This window comes from Diadema setosum, chromosome 11 (assembly GCF_964275005.1).
Source record: "Diadema setosum chromosome 11, eeDiaSeto1, whole genome shotgun sequence".
In the NCBI taxonomy this organism is placed as follows: Eukaryota; Metazoa; Echinodermata; class Echinoidea; order Diadematoida; family Diadematidae; genus Diadema; species Diadema setosum.
The window spans coordinates 39,400,840-39,417,361 of record NC_092695.1 but is presented as its reverse complement, the minus strand read 5'-3'; the positions used below and the strand labels follow the sequence as shown (position 1 = coordinate 39,417,361).

The window sequence follows — 16,522 nt, the reverse complement described above, 5'->3', positions numbered from 1 at the left end:
TTAGGAAGCAAACCGCTGGATTACCGCGAGCGTCTATTACGTAGGAGTGAATTCTTTCTCCTTTTCAAGTACTGTACTAGTAGGCAAACAGCGGTGTAGCATTGTTTAAGACCTCAAAATTCCATTTAGAATCATCATTCATGCCTAAAAATTAAAAAAGAATGAAGAAATGCCCATTATTTTCGCATCTGTATTCCCTGAAAGTTCGAGCTATATATAGATACTGAAGCGGCCTTCTCTCTCCATCCCTCCCTCAGTCTCTTTAGCCTCTCTCTTTTGCTCTTGCTCTTTTGGCCTTGTATAACACTTTTTTTTGTGGGGGGGGGGGGGGTGTCGTGTTCCCCTGAAATTTTTCCGGAGGTCACCCCCTTGGTTTTCAAATTAAGCATTCCTATATTTTTCTTTTCTTTTTTTTTTTACACTTTATTGATACCGCTTGTATATGCAATGCGAACATTATATAAAAGTATACAAATTATTTTTATTGAAAATTCTCAAATATTGCACCAAATGTTTGCATCACATCGTTGAATTTCAGTTCTGAAAAATCATATAGGCTCCCTCCCCGGCCCCTTCGGTCCACCTCTCATAAACTTACACATTGAAGACGCGCATATTATTTAGCCATATTCCTATATTTCATCTCTTTTAAATTAAAAATTGCAAATATTCCACCAAAGTGTACACCAAATCGTAAAGTCTGAGAATACAAAAGCTCCCTCGTGTGGGAGGGAGACATCCTCTAATGAGTCCCCCCTCCCCCCCCCCCCCCCCCCCCGCCGCCCCCGGCCGCATGACTGTCGACCTCCAATACATCTCAGAGTGCACCATGAAGATCGACAACGTGCATGGATCAAGAGGTGACAGATCACGATTCAGCCAATCACTCATTGGGCCAAGAATATTTTCTCTTAGACATTTTAAATATCATTCCACCTACAAAGTGGGCGCTGAGATTGTTGAATTTATAAATGAAATATCCAAGAGATCCGACGGGATGGAGAGGGCAGTGAGGTAGTGGCTCACATCAGACCTGAAGGTATTAAAATTTGCGGCCAAGAGAGACGATCTGACATGTGCATAGTATAGTATTGCGGCCAAGATAACCCCACCCCCTCCACACACACACACACACACACCCACACAACACACACACACACACACACACCCACACAACACACACACACACACATGACCACTTTACTCAGGACTATTAGGGCAAGAATAATCAACATTTGTTATAATTAACAATTAAGAGACGTTGTTTGTATAGGCGGGGATCAGTACATGATGTGAAAATGTAAGATGACGGCGACAAATGGACACGATTAAATAAGATAACGATAATACATAAGAAGAAGAATGTTACACTTTCATTTCATTTCATTTCATTTCATTTACTTCACAGGATGGCATATAATAATTCAACCAAAAGGACTGTTCTGCCCAAATTCTCGCATAAAAAACCCTTCATCCGTTTGGTCCATGTTAATTCAAGTTCAATTCAAATTCATATTCAAAATTTACTTTCATTCTTTCAACAAAATGTACAAACAACATGTGAAATTTGACATGCGTGTCGTTGAAAATAGAGGGCCTACACAGCGACCCAAGAATAACAACATATTTATGTTTATAATATATAATCACTAAAAAAAAGAGACATACAATTCATAAATTTTGAAAGTGCCAACACAGTGAAAAGCTCACAAAGCGTACATTACCCCATCCACGGTACCCCCCCCCCCCACCAAAAATAAATAAATACAAACTAAAGATAACCTCGAAAGAAGAAATAAGTGTCCTGCAGCTTTTCTGTAAATGACTGTATAGAAATGATTTTTATTGACCGCCTACAATGATTTCTATTGGTTGTTCTAGGGAAAATCATTGTATATTAGTCTACATCGCTAACCAGGAGAAGAGTTGAGAGAGAGAGAGAGAGAGAGAGAGAGGGAAAGAGAGAGAGGGGGGCTCTGAAGCTGTGAGCAATCTCAGGCATATCAAACACCATGTTTATAAAATCCCTATCATTAAGTCATTAGTTTAATTATAGCTCGCATTTGGAGGGACTACAGATTGGATAATAAAGGGAGTTTCTTGGGGTCATCCAACGAGACCGACATCCAAAATAGGTCCATGAGTCATACAGCCCATGAGTTATACGGCTCACGAGTCATACAGCCCATGAGTTCGACACTAGGCACAAAAGGCTCACGAGACCGACACTAAGCAAAGAAAGCCCACGAGACCGACACTACACAGGATAAGGCTCACGAGACCGACAGTACGCAAAAGAGGCTCACGAGACCGACACAAGACAAAGAAAGCCCACGAGACTGACACTAGGCAAAGAAGGCCCACGAGACCGACACTATGCAAAGAAGGCTCACGAGACCGACACTAGGCAAAGAAGGCTCACGAGACCGACAGGATGAACAGCGCCATCTACATGTCAATTACAAAAATGTACCTGTACAGGGTGTTCAATTAAGGGGAAAAATACTGGCTGCACCAGTGCAATTTCGTTACGCTGTTGAGCGAGAGATTGTTACTAACTAATAACAGCACCACCTACATATCAACGACATTAAGTATGCATTTCTACACGTGTGGCTTTTATGGGGCAGTTCTGTGACGCTACGGGGAGCGACATATTTACCATTTTTTTTCTTTTTTTTTAATAGAATTGTCCTCTTCATAGGCCCCCCCCCCCAAAAAAAAATGAAAAAGTGATAGAGGACAAAAACGTTGAATGGTTTATTTTTAGATGCCATCATGCTATATTTAGTAGGCTTTCCTAATCTCTACTTAGACGGTGGACAGGATCTTTTTTTTTTTTTTTGTCCATTTCTTTCTCGCTTCACAAGTTCAGTAGGCCTTATCATATTTCCTTCTGTCTGCTTTTACCCGCCTGCTTAGAGTTCAATTTGTAGCCGTCTCTTTAACTTTAATGTATGAAATTCAACGGATGAAAATGTTTTTTATCGCAGCGATTCACCTCGATTTCATTCGCTTGTATTTGTAAAATTATTCTTCTCAAAACAGTACATTTTTCATGAAATAGAAAAGTTACTTTCATGGATGCATCTTCTTTTTATGAATTCTTAACGCTGCTTTAATTGACAATAACATTGTTTTCTGTGATTTTTAATTATCTGCAGATGACTAGCCCCCCCCCCCCCCCCCCCAATATCATGTAAAGCAGGTGTGCACAACATTGACCATTTTGTGAATAATTTTCTTGTAGTGAACTTCATTTCATACCTTGGTATTTTTCTAGTTGGTTGTTGATCCCAATGTCCACATCATTTTATTATTTTTTTTTTTCTAAATAGGTACAGTATATACCGGTATGGGCTTTGCAGATAGGGAAACGAAGGTGTTTTGGCATTTTCGAAAGTAATGTTGAAACATCTCATGCATTTTTACTCAATTTTGTTTATTTTTTTCACAAACATTCACATACGCAAACACAATTAAAGATCTTGAACCGTTCAGGGGGTGAGGGAGGGCAATTGACGGGGTAATCCCCCAGCAGCTCTCTTCTCTTCCATCTCTTATACATTCTTTATGCAATTATCTGGACACCCTATACAATTAATTGGTCTATAGGGGGCGCTGTTCATCCTGTCGGTCCAGTGCCGTATATTAAGAGAGTCTGGCCAACTCATAAATTGGACGCCATGTCGTTACCCAGCGTACAGTGCGCTTATGGTTTTAGCGTGTGCGCTTGGAGGGTTAAATGTATACGCGCAGGCGTCCCAGAGGCACGGTGTTGCTTGACTTTTCTTTCTCTTAGAGAGAGAGAGAAAGGGGGTAGGTTGAGGGAGGGACATTCTTTCATTCCATCCATGTTGAACAAAGCCAACAATCAATCATTTTTACACATTCAAAATAGACACAAGCACACAGGTATACCGTCTAAATAATAGGGAAGCTGTCTAAAAGACATAATTCCTGATGATGAATTATTGCTGTGAAAATAAAAGAAGAATTCACAGTTAGTCGTATCGTAAACTTTCACTAGACTGTATGCTATGTATATTGTATTTAGCAAGTTGTCCAGGGAACAAGAATATTGTAGAACAACATGATATATAAATTTACAATTCTAGCTGTGCAGAGGATAGACGAATTCCACAGTCTGTTTCGCACGTAAATACATTGTAATCATCAATTACCGTCCTATTTAGTCCCATTGTATGAAACTGACATGAAGTATTAGTATGTAATTCAAAAGGAATACACCTATGTACAATTGTGTAAACATGAAAAAGTGACGTCACCGATATTAAGGTATGTGAAATGATCTAAAATTGTTTAAAAATAATATTTAAAAAAGACATGTTGAACGAAAGCACAAGTACTTTACCTGGATAACATAATATGAGGGATATCCTCAGTGACATCTGTACCAAGTAATAATAAAAAAAAAAAAAAACACACACACACACACACACACAAATAAAGATGTCCTAATGGCGACCGGTATTCCTCCGCCATATTACATTGTTCTCTTAGCAGGTGTAGAGTACGTCTTGACAATGTTACACGACAGTTTCACATACTTAGTAATTGGCAGAAAAAATGGCAAATTTGTCACTAAATTTAATGCGTCGAATGTTTACTTTCCTTGAACTAGGTATGAAAGGATGTCTTTTATTGTTTAAGAGAGCAAGTATTAAGGAATTTGAGCATTTACTTTTGCTTACTTCTTCTCACTACTTTTTACTTACTACTATTTTCATGGCAATACTTTCAACGGTTATTCTAAAAAATATATAGAAAATTCTGTCATTTCAGTATTTTCACCTACCTTTGACCATCATGGCCAAAATCTTTCCCTATCACGCGTCATTGTGTAGTAATGATGGCATGCAAATACGTGTACCATAATTTGGTTTTAAGTTTGTAAATTGGGTAATTTCCAAGGTATTTAGGAACTGCATGGGTAATAGTATTTCAACAATAGAGAGTAGAATTTTAACATTACATTTTACCTGACATTGATCCTTGACCCTTACCCCTCTCCCATACCCCCGCCCCCCCCCCCCAAAAAAAAAAATAAATAAATAAATAAATAAAATCACGAGAAAATCACGGTCAGGCAGTAAGTTTCGTTTGGAAATATGTGTACTTATACCTCCAGATATTACATATAGATATGGGGGAAAGAGTGACATTTTTAGAATTTAACCATTATATACATGATTTTGACCTTTCACTTTGAGCGTGTTTACACAAAAGTTTAGGCCCTATAAGCTAAAAACAAAACTTCGTCCACTCACACAAGCATACATGTCAAGTTTCATTACCTCAAACGGTGTCCATACAATATTGATTGCAATATGAAGGACAGACGGAAGGACGGACGGACGACCAAAACAAATGCCTCAGGCGACACTTTCGTATGTTATGGCGGAGACATACAAATGTGAATCAAAACTTGGATATAGTCTGAAAGACACCGCGAGGAATCCAAAGAAAACAAATCAGATATATATTTTCCCGTCGCACTCTGATTTCCCGCTTTTTCCTTTGTTTTGGATCTGTCGGAAAGCGGTGCATCATTACACTAAGAGCCAGGTCGGTTCGCGCAACGCCATGCTGCGCAGGAAGGCATGACTAATTTTCAGTTTATGGCAATAAGATATCAAAATATCTTTCGTGTTGTACCTTCTATATACTTAAATAAAGTTGACAACCTTACGGCAATGACATATCCCCACTGCACCATGACTGATATTCAGGGGAAGTCCCCAAGGCAAGCAATATTGGCGCGTAGCTGCGCGTAATGAACAATGGGCACTACGTATGAGCTCTGCTCGCGCCCGCGTGATTGACTTTGGTAACGACATGGCGCCTGTAGGTCACGGGACCAGCTTTTGACCAATCACAGGCTTCAAAACACCTAAGCCGAAAACCGAGTTGGCCAGACTCTCTTAATATACGGCACTGTGTCGGTCTCGTGGGCCTTCTTTGCCTAGTGTCGGTCTCGTGAGCCTCTTTGGCCTAGTGTCGGTCTCGTGAGCCTCTTGCCTAGTGTCGGTCTCGTGAGCCTTTTAAGTGTAGTGTCGGTCTCGTGGGCCTTCTTTGCTTAGTGTCGGTCTCGTGAGCCTTTTTGTGCGTAATGTCGAACTCATGGGCTGTATAGCTCGTGGGCTTATTTTACTTGATGTCAAACTCATGGGCTTAATTTACTCAGTGTCGAACTCATGGGCTGTATAACTGGTGGGCTGTATGACTTGTGAGCTGTATGACTCGTGGGCTGTATGACTTGTGAGCTGTGTGACTTGTGGGCTGTATGACTCGTGGGTGTCGTGCACCCAATTTCTTCACTTATATTTCGTTTTTGAAGGGAATGATACTTCTAAATGTCGTAATGATGTCCGAAGTACTTCATTTGCCATGTATGTCTCCATAAAAAGGAGAAAATGAAAGGAAGACAGATACCTCTCCATATAGAGGGTCACGTAAAAATACGCCCGCCATCGCTCGCTTTGCTTCCTAGAATGGCGGCGGAACCTGCCCATGAGCGCACTACGCAAAATCGCGAGAGTAGACCCTCATGGCGCACTGCGTGCGCCTAGAGGCGCCTCAATACAAACAGCATGCAGTGAATTCTTATTTATGGAATGCTTACGTTCGATAATTGATTGAAAGTATAATCTTGCAGCTTCGTGTTTTCACTCTTTATCTACTCAATACACATCTTCCCGCAAGTTTTTGATATCTACATTGATACTCTTTTCATTTTCCCAGTATCAACAAACGGTCAATAGGTAATAAGTTTCTCTTTTAGTATTCCCACACTGGAAATAAGCGACTGATCTGAATACTAGTACATGTATTACTAGTACGCAAATACTTTGGGCGTACCATAACCCTATCGTTCAATGAGCGACCGGACCAATAAGAGACAGGTGCATGTATCACGATACGGAGGCACGTCACGTATGTCATTTTATTGACGTTGAAACCCTGATAAGGAGTTATCACACGAGTACTATAAACATTCATTTATTATTCATGTATTGTGTGGGTTGGGTGTGGATGTAAGTGTGAATGTTTGCGAAGGAAATCTAAAAAAAAAAATGTATGTAGGGAGAAAAAGGAATAGCAGAATTATAGCAGTAGGCACATAAATAATAACATGAACATTTATTTTCCAGTCTTTTATGAAACAATTTAAGATGCGTTTCTGCAATTATGATAAACATGTTTATGGAATATATCCTACTATCTTTTTGTCGTTTTTAATACGTATGCACATTGTTTTGAAATGAAAAAGATAGTTTATCACAACAACAACAAAAAAAAAAACACTGTGCAAGCTTGTGACTTCTACGAGCCATACAGATCACGTTATCGTTTATCCTGGCTCGTCTTGCCGAAGATGCCCACAATCAATAGGTTGATTATCATGGCACTATGGATGCGGACCAAGCCTGACCTGTCCTGCATTGACTTTCTGAACTGCTAGTAATACTGTACAAGTTCTTTTTTCCCTCTTTTTTAAGAAAGTGCCCAATGATGGTTTGTTATTTGCTGACCCTTGGCATAAATGTGTCAAGGGTTGGAGCAGCAACAGCTTTCTCTGGAAGGCTGTTCCTGTCCTTTATTGTCCTCGATAGAAAAGATGATTCTGTTCTTTATGTAGTTGCTAAACTGGAATCATTTGCTGTACTTTAGAAGTTTTGTTTTTTCATTTTCAAACCGCCGATGTATCTAATTGATCTAAAAAAATGTACATGTTCCACGCCGATAATAATTCCATCAATAAAAGAGAAAAACGAGCAAAACTAGATATGTGACTACTCTGAATGGAAAAGAAACGATAAACTCTGTTCAGCCGCACAAACATGAAGGATCATGTATCGCATTCTTGTATCCAATATTGTCATTTAATTTTCCGAAAACAGGGGAGAGGTACAATGTATTTCAACAGTCAACATTGACACTCGAGACAATTGCTTTGATGTAACTAACTATATCCCTATTCACATTTACAAAATGTAATATTCATATTTTGAATGTCTTACAAATTATGAAATATACAAAGTAATGACATTCTTGCGTGGAGCTGCTTTCATTGCAACTGAATGAAATATTGCCTGACATCATTTGTCAATCAGTTGTCATAAAACATGTTACTCGAACTTCAGGATTATATACACACACATTGATAATATACAATATAGAAATGAATGCACACTACATATTTACCGCATATTTAACCATACGCCCAGAGTTTGATTAGGCTGGATAAATTTAATTCAAAAATAGCATGTGAAACACAGTTTTCATCGTCATATAGTACAATACAGAAACACAGTCATTCTAATCAATCGGAGTGGTATGACATACACAGTTCAGTTCATGTATGATGGAGGAGTGAAGAAGGCTAATATGAAATACAATAGTAATATAGCAGCTAGGATTTGATATCCAGCATGCTGTGCGTATATCTACAATATATACTTATACATATATATATATATATATATATATATATATATATATATATATATATACAATGTATATGGCTTTTTTCCACAGCGTGACGGACAGCCTAACAGAAAATGATTTAGATTTACTCTTTGCTCACGAGAGGACGGAGGAATTGTAGTGGAAGGGACCGAGATGTCGTAGGTTATTTAATTGACTTGTGATATTGATCCGTTGGTATAGTCATCCGCTGGTAATTGGTATGTATACAATGCCTGAGAGAACAGCCTTTTCAGATTTGATTTCCAAATGGTTGGATATTATAATGGTTGTCTGGATATATAACATATACAATCATGATACATGATATACATTAGTGATATATAAATAAACGAAACGAAACGATAATTGTAAAACTTATTTATCCATTATGCCTTCTACAATCTCACACTATTTTGAAACTATGATGAACGACGAAGCTATTTGTTTCGTCCTCCTCAATCTGATATGACTTAACTAACATTCAATAATCCAAATCATACGACACTTAGACTTGCTGTTGTGACACGGGTCATAATAATTGTTTTAAGAGGAAACAATGGGTTTATTGATGTAGGACTAAAATTAATAACCACATTCATTATGGATATGAAATACACCACTGATGGGATTCTCCGTCTCTTGTTTTGCCTGCTGCGGAAAACAAGGCACTATAAGACAAGACAGCAAAGGAGTATACTACCCTTGGGATGGGAGGGACAGTTTGACCAGCGGGCAATGTACCAAGGAGGTAGCAGTAGCGACCCCCCCCCCCCCCTTGGTTTGACAACCAATAGGCGTGTTAATTAAGAAACGGAAGGTCAATGCTAGTGATGCTATTGCTCGTCCCGACTGATGTAAGAAATCGCTTCGAGTGATGAGGCCTGATCACACTTGTCGACAGTCGATTCGACGATTGTCGCCGTGGTTGGAGGACCGTGTGGACGACTTCGAAGACAGAGCAGTTTTAAGCAAGGAATCGCCACGAAGAACGCTCGGCGATATCTGGCGTTTGACAGGATGTAGACGAAGGGGTTGACTGCGGTATTGATGTAGTTCAAAACCCGGAAGGCCCACACCATGCGACGCAGAGTGTACGCATCTAGTAGATATGTATCGCTGACAAACCTACCAATAAGTTGGGATAATGCGAAGAAGTGGAAGGGCGATAACAGGCAAAAGAAAACAACACCATTAATGACCAGCATACGAACGCACTGATTTTTCACTTTCTGGCTTCGAGTGTTGATGATGTTATGAAATCGTTCGTTTCCGGCGATGCTACCAATTGACGAACGTACACGTCTAGTCAACACATTGCAAATGCGGACATACATGTAGATATTAATACTTAAAACCGCAAAGAATGGAATAGTTTGTATTCCGTTGCTAACTACATCCCAAACAACACTTACAGACTGGCAGTAACCAACCTGAGTGGGGAAATCAGAGTATATTGCCTCCTTGGGCCAAATGATGGTATAGACAACGTATTGACCATGCGCGGGAATTAACACTAGAGCAAAAGTGATAGCGAGCACCCAAACTATGGCAACATATTTCACTGTCCTCTTTTTGCCACTGATGAGGCGATGACGAACAGGTTTGCACACACAGTAAAATTTTTCGAGAGTAACTGCGGTGACTACAAATATGGAGGCATAGAAGAATGTATTTTGGAGAAACTGGACCAAACAGCATCCCAAAGTACCTAACCCAGTGCAATCAAATGTGACCGGTGATGAGAGGTAACGCCCGAGTGTATCCCCAGTTGTAACCGTCATGAAACACATATCAGAAACTGCGAGATTTATGAGGAAAACATTGGTAACTGTGCGCATGTGTCTGAGACGAGCGACAACGAAAATAAAGACGCCATTGACAGGGACTCCGATACCGAGAATGAGGGGGATAATGATGGTGATGATGATACGCTCACTTTGAAGATACTGCGAGGACTCCGCCTGTGCCGAATTGTTTCGGATGTCGCACACATCCTCTTCAGAGCAAATTTGGTCCATCTTCGCTGGTGACCTGACCACCGAATGGATGGGAATCTCACTCCCTTCCAACACGTCCATGCTTACACACGTCTCCGTGCAGTACGATAACAACACCGAGAAACGATTTATCTCGTTATGATGTGAAATAACCATATGGTAGACCCGCCGTTTGATTGATAAAAACCTTCCTTACCTGTATGATTGCAATTACTAGTGATCCGTCACGCTAATGACAATATATTGTCAGATTAACTCCAGAAACTTGTTTGCTAAAGAATGATGCAGCTCCAGCCTTAAAGAACCAAAGTTCGACGGCTGTCAAACATGCCTTGAACACATCGTTCACTCAGTCATTATAGGCAAAATAAATTGCGCTAATTTTGGAGCGCGTACTTCTCGCGGTCATTAACTTCAAGAGTACGTCCTACACAGATGTCATATCAGGATATTGCAGTTGATGCACCGACAAAGGGCTTGAGAGAAAATATAGTAAGAGCAAAGAATGGGGCACGAAGTGGCAGTAGCAGTTATAGGTTGTAGCAAAATCAAAATAGTGTTTTAACAATTACTCTAGATCCAGTGATAGTCTTAACCTTGCTTGCCGCAGACTTTGCTTGATTTACTGAGCTTTAATGGAACACTCATTTGATGAACAATTCATTTGGAGTAGATATGGCAACAAAGGTATACGTCTATATCTTTGGAATCAAATTCATTATTATTGACAACATTACATGATCGAGATTAATAGCTATTAATTTCTTGTGAACGCAAATGAATAGTATACTTAAACAGTATACTTATCCTTATCTTTCGAGGAGCGGTATCTGCGTGCTAATTATATGGTTGCCAACCATGACTGTGTATGGCTAAGATAAGAAAACGAAGACAATTACTCAGGATTAGGACTACAACAACATTGGTTATGTTCATAAATGTCAGTACATTTTATGTTGTAGGAGCAATTTTACTGTAAAGGCCTATACCGAGGAACGGTGGTCCTAAGAAAAGATGGGTCCCTCCTTTTATATTACAGGCCTATGACCGCTTTGTTTTACTTTGTTTTGGGGTATCTCAGCCATTTCAAACCCCATTTTCATCAAATAAACTTCTTATTGTATGTCCACAATATCTTATATGAGCGGTTTTGAATCATTCCGCAAAAAGTAAAAGTCCCATCTCAACCAAAACTTTACCATCCCTTTAAGGTGTACACGTGTTATACACAGCAATTTATAGAGTCTACCTTCCTTCTAATTCGAGTAGTACCTCACACATGTACCTTGGATTTAAGAGGAAGCGAGCATTTATGAATTCAATTAGTTTCTCGCTCAGAGGACGTTCAAAACTCGAATGCAGGGCCGTCTCTTGGAAACACATTATACACTCTAAGAAAAAAAGGTTCTTTTGAGCACCATTAAATGGTTCTCAGCACTGTCACAATAGCGACACCCTTTTAGGTGCTCGTGAGAACCTTTTCTAAATGGTGCTTGTCGGCACCTTTTGCAAAAGGTGCCCATTAGAACCTTTTTCCCGATGAAATGGTGCTCGTGAGTACCATTTAAAAGGTGCCCATGGGCACCTTTTTGACTAAAGATGGGCACCTTTTTGACTCTTTTCAAAAGGTGCTCATGAGAACCATTTCATTGGAAAAGGTTCTAATGGGCACCATTGTTAAAAGGTGCTGACAGGCACCATTTAAAAAAGGTTCTCACAGGCTCCAATAAAGGTGTCGCTATTGTGACAGTGCTGAGAACCATTTAATGGTGCTCAAAAGAACCCTTTTTTTTTCTTCTTAAAATGTAGTATGTGAATTGATGTCTGTGTATTTTTGATGTGTTTCACATGCAGTGCTGGTAAGGTGCTTCACTGGCACCATTCTTAAAGGTACATTACCTATCTGCATTGAAAATGTGCATCACAAACTCATTTGAAATGAAATGAATTCATCTGAATTTCATCTCATCAGTCAAACATACGTTCAAAACATTAGCAATACATCAGCATATCATACATTATCATTGACACTGGAAAAAAAAAATAGCAAGGATAACACACCCATGCACACACAGTTTCACAAGTATGAATATATGTACATGACATTCACCAATATTTTTTTCATGAAACAATAACTGAAAACCATAGAAATTTGCTCTTTCACAAATTCGCAGAAATGTATTTATTCACCTTCACTTTTACAATCTAAAGGGGAGGTTTGTATTTGTCATGTTATAATCTGTCAAATATTCTTAACAAAATATTTTCATTTGTTCACTAATTTTTTTCCACAATATTTGTCATTTGTGTACCGAGCAGTTCTTGAAACACCATCACACATCTCTGTACAGATCATGAAATAGCAAGAGGTGCATCAGGCTTTTGAAATACATAACAAAATTTCTAATTCTCTGTGATATACATGTAATTCCTGCATGGATGAGATACAGTAATTGTGTAAGTCATAAGATAGGCAGAAGGCAAGTACATTACCTGCTTAAGTAGTATGAGGTACTTTTTCCACATATTTGCTAGTTTGTTCGGTGTTGTTGTTTTTTTTTTCCTTTTAACGCATATTTGTCCTAAAAGCAACTACAAAGGGCAGGAAAACAATTCCATTAAACAGGACCTTTGGTATTGTCACAGAAAACATACATTATATTGCTGGTACTATATGATACTTCGGATAGGATAAGCTTTACACTTCTTCACTTCACTTCACTTCACATTCATAACGTCGAGTACTTGAATTAACTTATCTTTGTATACGAGTGACCTTTTTTTTGTTGTTGTTGTTCTGTAATTTGAAAGCACCTTAGACACATCTATACAACTGCAAATACAAGAAGAGTATCAATTCAGGTTAACGAAATCATGACTTCTGACAATTTACAGCATGTCCTACGAAAACACACACAAAAAAGAAAAGAAAAGAAAAGAAAAGAAAAGAACACATTGTTTTATAATGAGAAGGATAATAAGAATCCCAAGGGGAAAAGAGCTAGGATACCACACCCACACAGTTTCACAAGCATGAATGAACAAAATTCCTCAACCATGATCTAAAATATATAACATTGGGAATCGATAAAATTTTGAAGAGTTTGATAGCAAAAACCGATAAGTCCATTTTTGAAGATTTTGAAGTACGGTCTCTGTCATAAAGTACAAAATAATACCTTTTAAACTATATATTGGTTACTACATATAAAGGTACATTTTTGAAGTTATGGTCAAAAGAAGCAAAAATTTTATTATTGTTCTCTTTATTTTTCTTGACCTGTAATCGTAAATATCTCCATTTGGCAAATATGGACTTATCGGTTTTTGCAAACAAACTCTTCATTTACACTTTTTTTTTAAAAGCAGAGCAACAAATTCATTAGAGTAAACTATATGCAGGCCTAAAGCCAAGGTTTGAATTTGCTGTCCTATAACCTGCCTATGACAATAATATGTTGTTAGCTTTTGTCATTTTGTTCACCAAATTTGCCAACAATCTTTTAAACACCACACATGTACATTTTGTATTTCTGCAAAAGCAATATAAACTGGTGACAAGAGGTGCATCAGTGCTTTGAAATAAATTACATAATCTTCAATTCTCTACACAATACGTAATTCCTGCGTGGGTATAAATGCAATAAGTTTTACCAGTCTAGGTGCAAACTTTAAAAGTGTGCAGAAATCGACCACACAATGACTGGAGAATCATAAAGAGCATTTTCCTTTTGTGCTTTTAAAGTTTAGAACTATGAATGACTCCACTTCTCAGATTGGCATCTAGTCTGATCTCATAACGTCTACCCCCCCCCCCCCCCATACAGTTGATTCAAAGCTGTTAAATGCAAATTATAGTAAAACATTATAAGTTGCAAATACTGTATTGGGATCATGCCAAAACATGTGACCCTCCATCACACAAACCAACAAAAAGTCGCCTGACATGAATATTTGGTTGATGGCAGATTCTGAAAGAGCAGCTATAAAATACACTATAAGTCAATGCAAATGAACTTACCTACCCTATCTACATATTTCTCAAAGGTTTTCTCTGGCAGCATCAGTGTGTTTTCTTTGACTCAGCTCATTCTTGGCTAGCGTAGGTTTCTGGTCGATGCTGTCAACGGGCTATCGGGCTAAAACTGTCATTCTGATCGATGTATTCTTTTGGTCACCCAGCTCATTCTTGACTAGCCCATCGGTTCTGTTTGATGCTGTCAACGGGCTATCACAGGCTGTCATTCTGGTCGATGTATCGTCTTAGCCACACAGCTCATTCTCGACTTGCCCAGGGTTCTGGCTGATGCTGCAAATGGGCTATCCCGGGCTCTTATTCTGATCGATGAATTACTGTGGCCGCCCAGCTCATTCTTGGCTAGTGGTAGGCCTACGGTTCTGGCCGATGTTGTCAACGGTCTGTCACGGGCTGTCTCTCTGATCAATGTAGAGTCTACCTTTTTCCCTAACCGCACCAGCGACCCAAACACGTACGTACTGCTTCATCGTCCCGGCCAGAGTTACTTGTTCCCTGGTTTCTGTGCATGTTGGTGTGTCCACTTCCCTGATATATGAATTGAAAGATACAATAGACCTACACCGCGTTAATAAAACAATGTCATTGCTATAATTCGATAAACAGAACACGGCATTACACGGCGTGACTCCTCACTAAGAACAAGCCTGAAAACATACTGAAGAGATTTTGACCTAACAGTTAGGCCTACTGGGCTGTAGACAGACCTCTATTGGCTCTAACGTTAACACTGACAGTTATATGGACTTATAACTGCTACATTGTAACTTATAAGCTTCTAACATTAGAACAAATTTCCTTATTGCATGTAGACGGTATAGACCTTACCCCGGGGCGCTCCTTGTACACAGTTATCTTTGCGTTCGGCGTTTGGGCTATGTTTCGGAGTTAGTAGACTCTATTTTTAATAGGCATAGAAATGTCTAAACGTTACATGCATACCTAGCTAAAACTAGCCTAAGTAACTTAGCCCGGCCCAGTCGCTGTAAGAACGTGACAGCCATGCTCCGGCCCCGCACGGCGTCTGTTCGGGCTAGCCCATGAGCCATTGCTATGCCAAATTTCTAATTGTAAAGTGTCAGCTCAGCCTAACATGTTATTGATAGATCTGGATCTACTGTACCTGGTAAACATTACACAAGATAGCAGCTTCGATCAAATTAGATCTAACATTAGGATCTAGCTAACCGTTAACTGTTAAAGGTTAATCACTGACTGAAAACGAAAACTGAATGATGAATCTAACAGTAACACGTAACATTCTAACTTGATTTTGTACCAACGTCGAACGAATGTCATCTAAAAATGAGATAAAACCACATTAAAACTAAAAATCTTACCTCTTCTCCTAAATTGTGATGACTGCCATGGCGAAAATGGAATTGACAGTGACACGTTTCCAGTCCACTTTGTCAAAAGTAATGTCTAACGTTACCGGGTGCCGTTCTTTATGGGTGTGATGTGTTTGTGTCGTGTCTACACTGGATAGCCGTCTGCCGCTGCGTGTTATGTATGGTATTGCATTGGCACTCTGCCGCTATGTGGTGGTAGGTTTGCATAGGCGCTAGGCGCAGGTAGGCAGGCAGCACAGGGCTACATAGCCGCGGCGCGTGCCGCCGCGGTTACATACTAGTAGTCCTACAGTGCAGTACTAGTATGTGTACGTTTACGCGTACGCATATCTGATCGAGCGCTAAAATTGGATGGTGGCAGCTGTCAGTTGGCACGCAGCCAAGAGAAGTCATTAGTCTACGGTAAAAACAATAAGAGTACTTTTTATTATCACAGCAGTAGAAACACATACAATATTTTTGTACCAATACCACAGTTTTGGTGATTCTTAGATCTGACATTCGAATATACAGCAAGGGGAAAAATGAAAGTGAACCTAAAGATATTGTTTGACCTGCAGGAGTACCACAAATAACACTCGGGGACTGGGTCGCATACTAGCAAATGGTGACGAACGGAACCATTTCGATTGGGAACCATTTAT

General features: G+C 39.4%; 1 protein-coding gene and 1 long non-coding RNA gene across 2 annotated transcripts; both read right to left on the bottom strand.

Annotated features, from left to right (window-relative positions):
* Positions 1-9,326: 9,326 nt before the first annotated feature.
* Positions 9,327-10,571, bottom strand: LOC140235488 (galanin receptor type 2-like). Its single transcript, XM_072315515.1, has one exon. The coding sequence runs from the start codon at positions 10,569-10,571 to the stop codon at positions 9,327-9,329; it is 1,245 nt and encodes a 414-aa protein (XP_072171616.1).
* A 2,800-nt stretch (positions 10,572-13,371) lies between these two features.
* LOC140235176 (uncharacterized) lies at positions 13,372-15,987 on the bottom strand. The gene is made up of 3 exons (XR_011901680.1): positions 15,867-15,987; positions 14,512-15,054; positions 13,372-13,391 (listed from the first exon to the last, which is right to left on the bottom strand). It is a non-coding gene; the product is annotated as an uncharacterized lncRNA (long non-coding RNA).
* Positions 15,988-16,522: the final 535 nt, after the last annotated feature.

Coding starts and splice junctions, on each gene's coding strand:
- LOC140235488 (XM_072315515.1), bottom strand. CDS start 10,571: ATGGACGTGTTGGAAGGGAGTGAGATTCCCATCCATTCGGTGGTCAGG.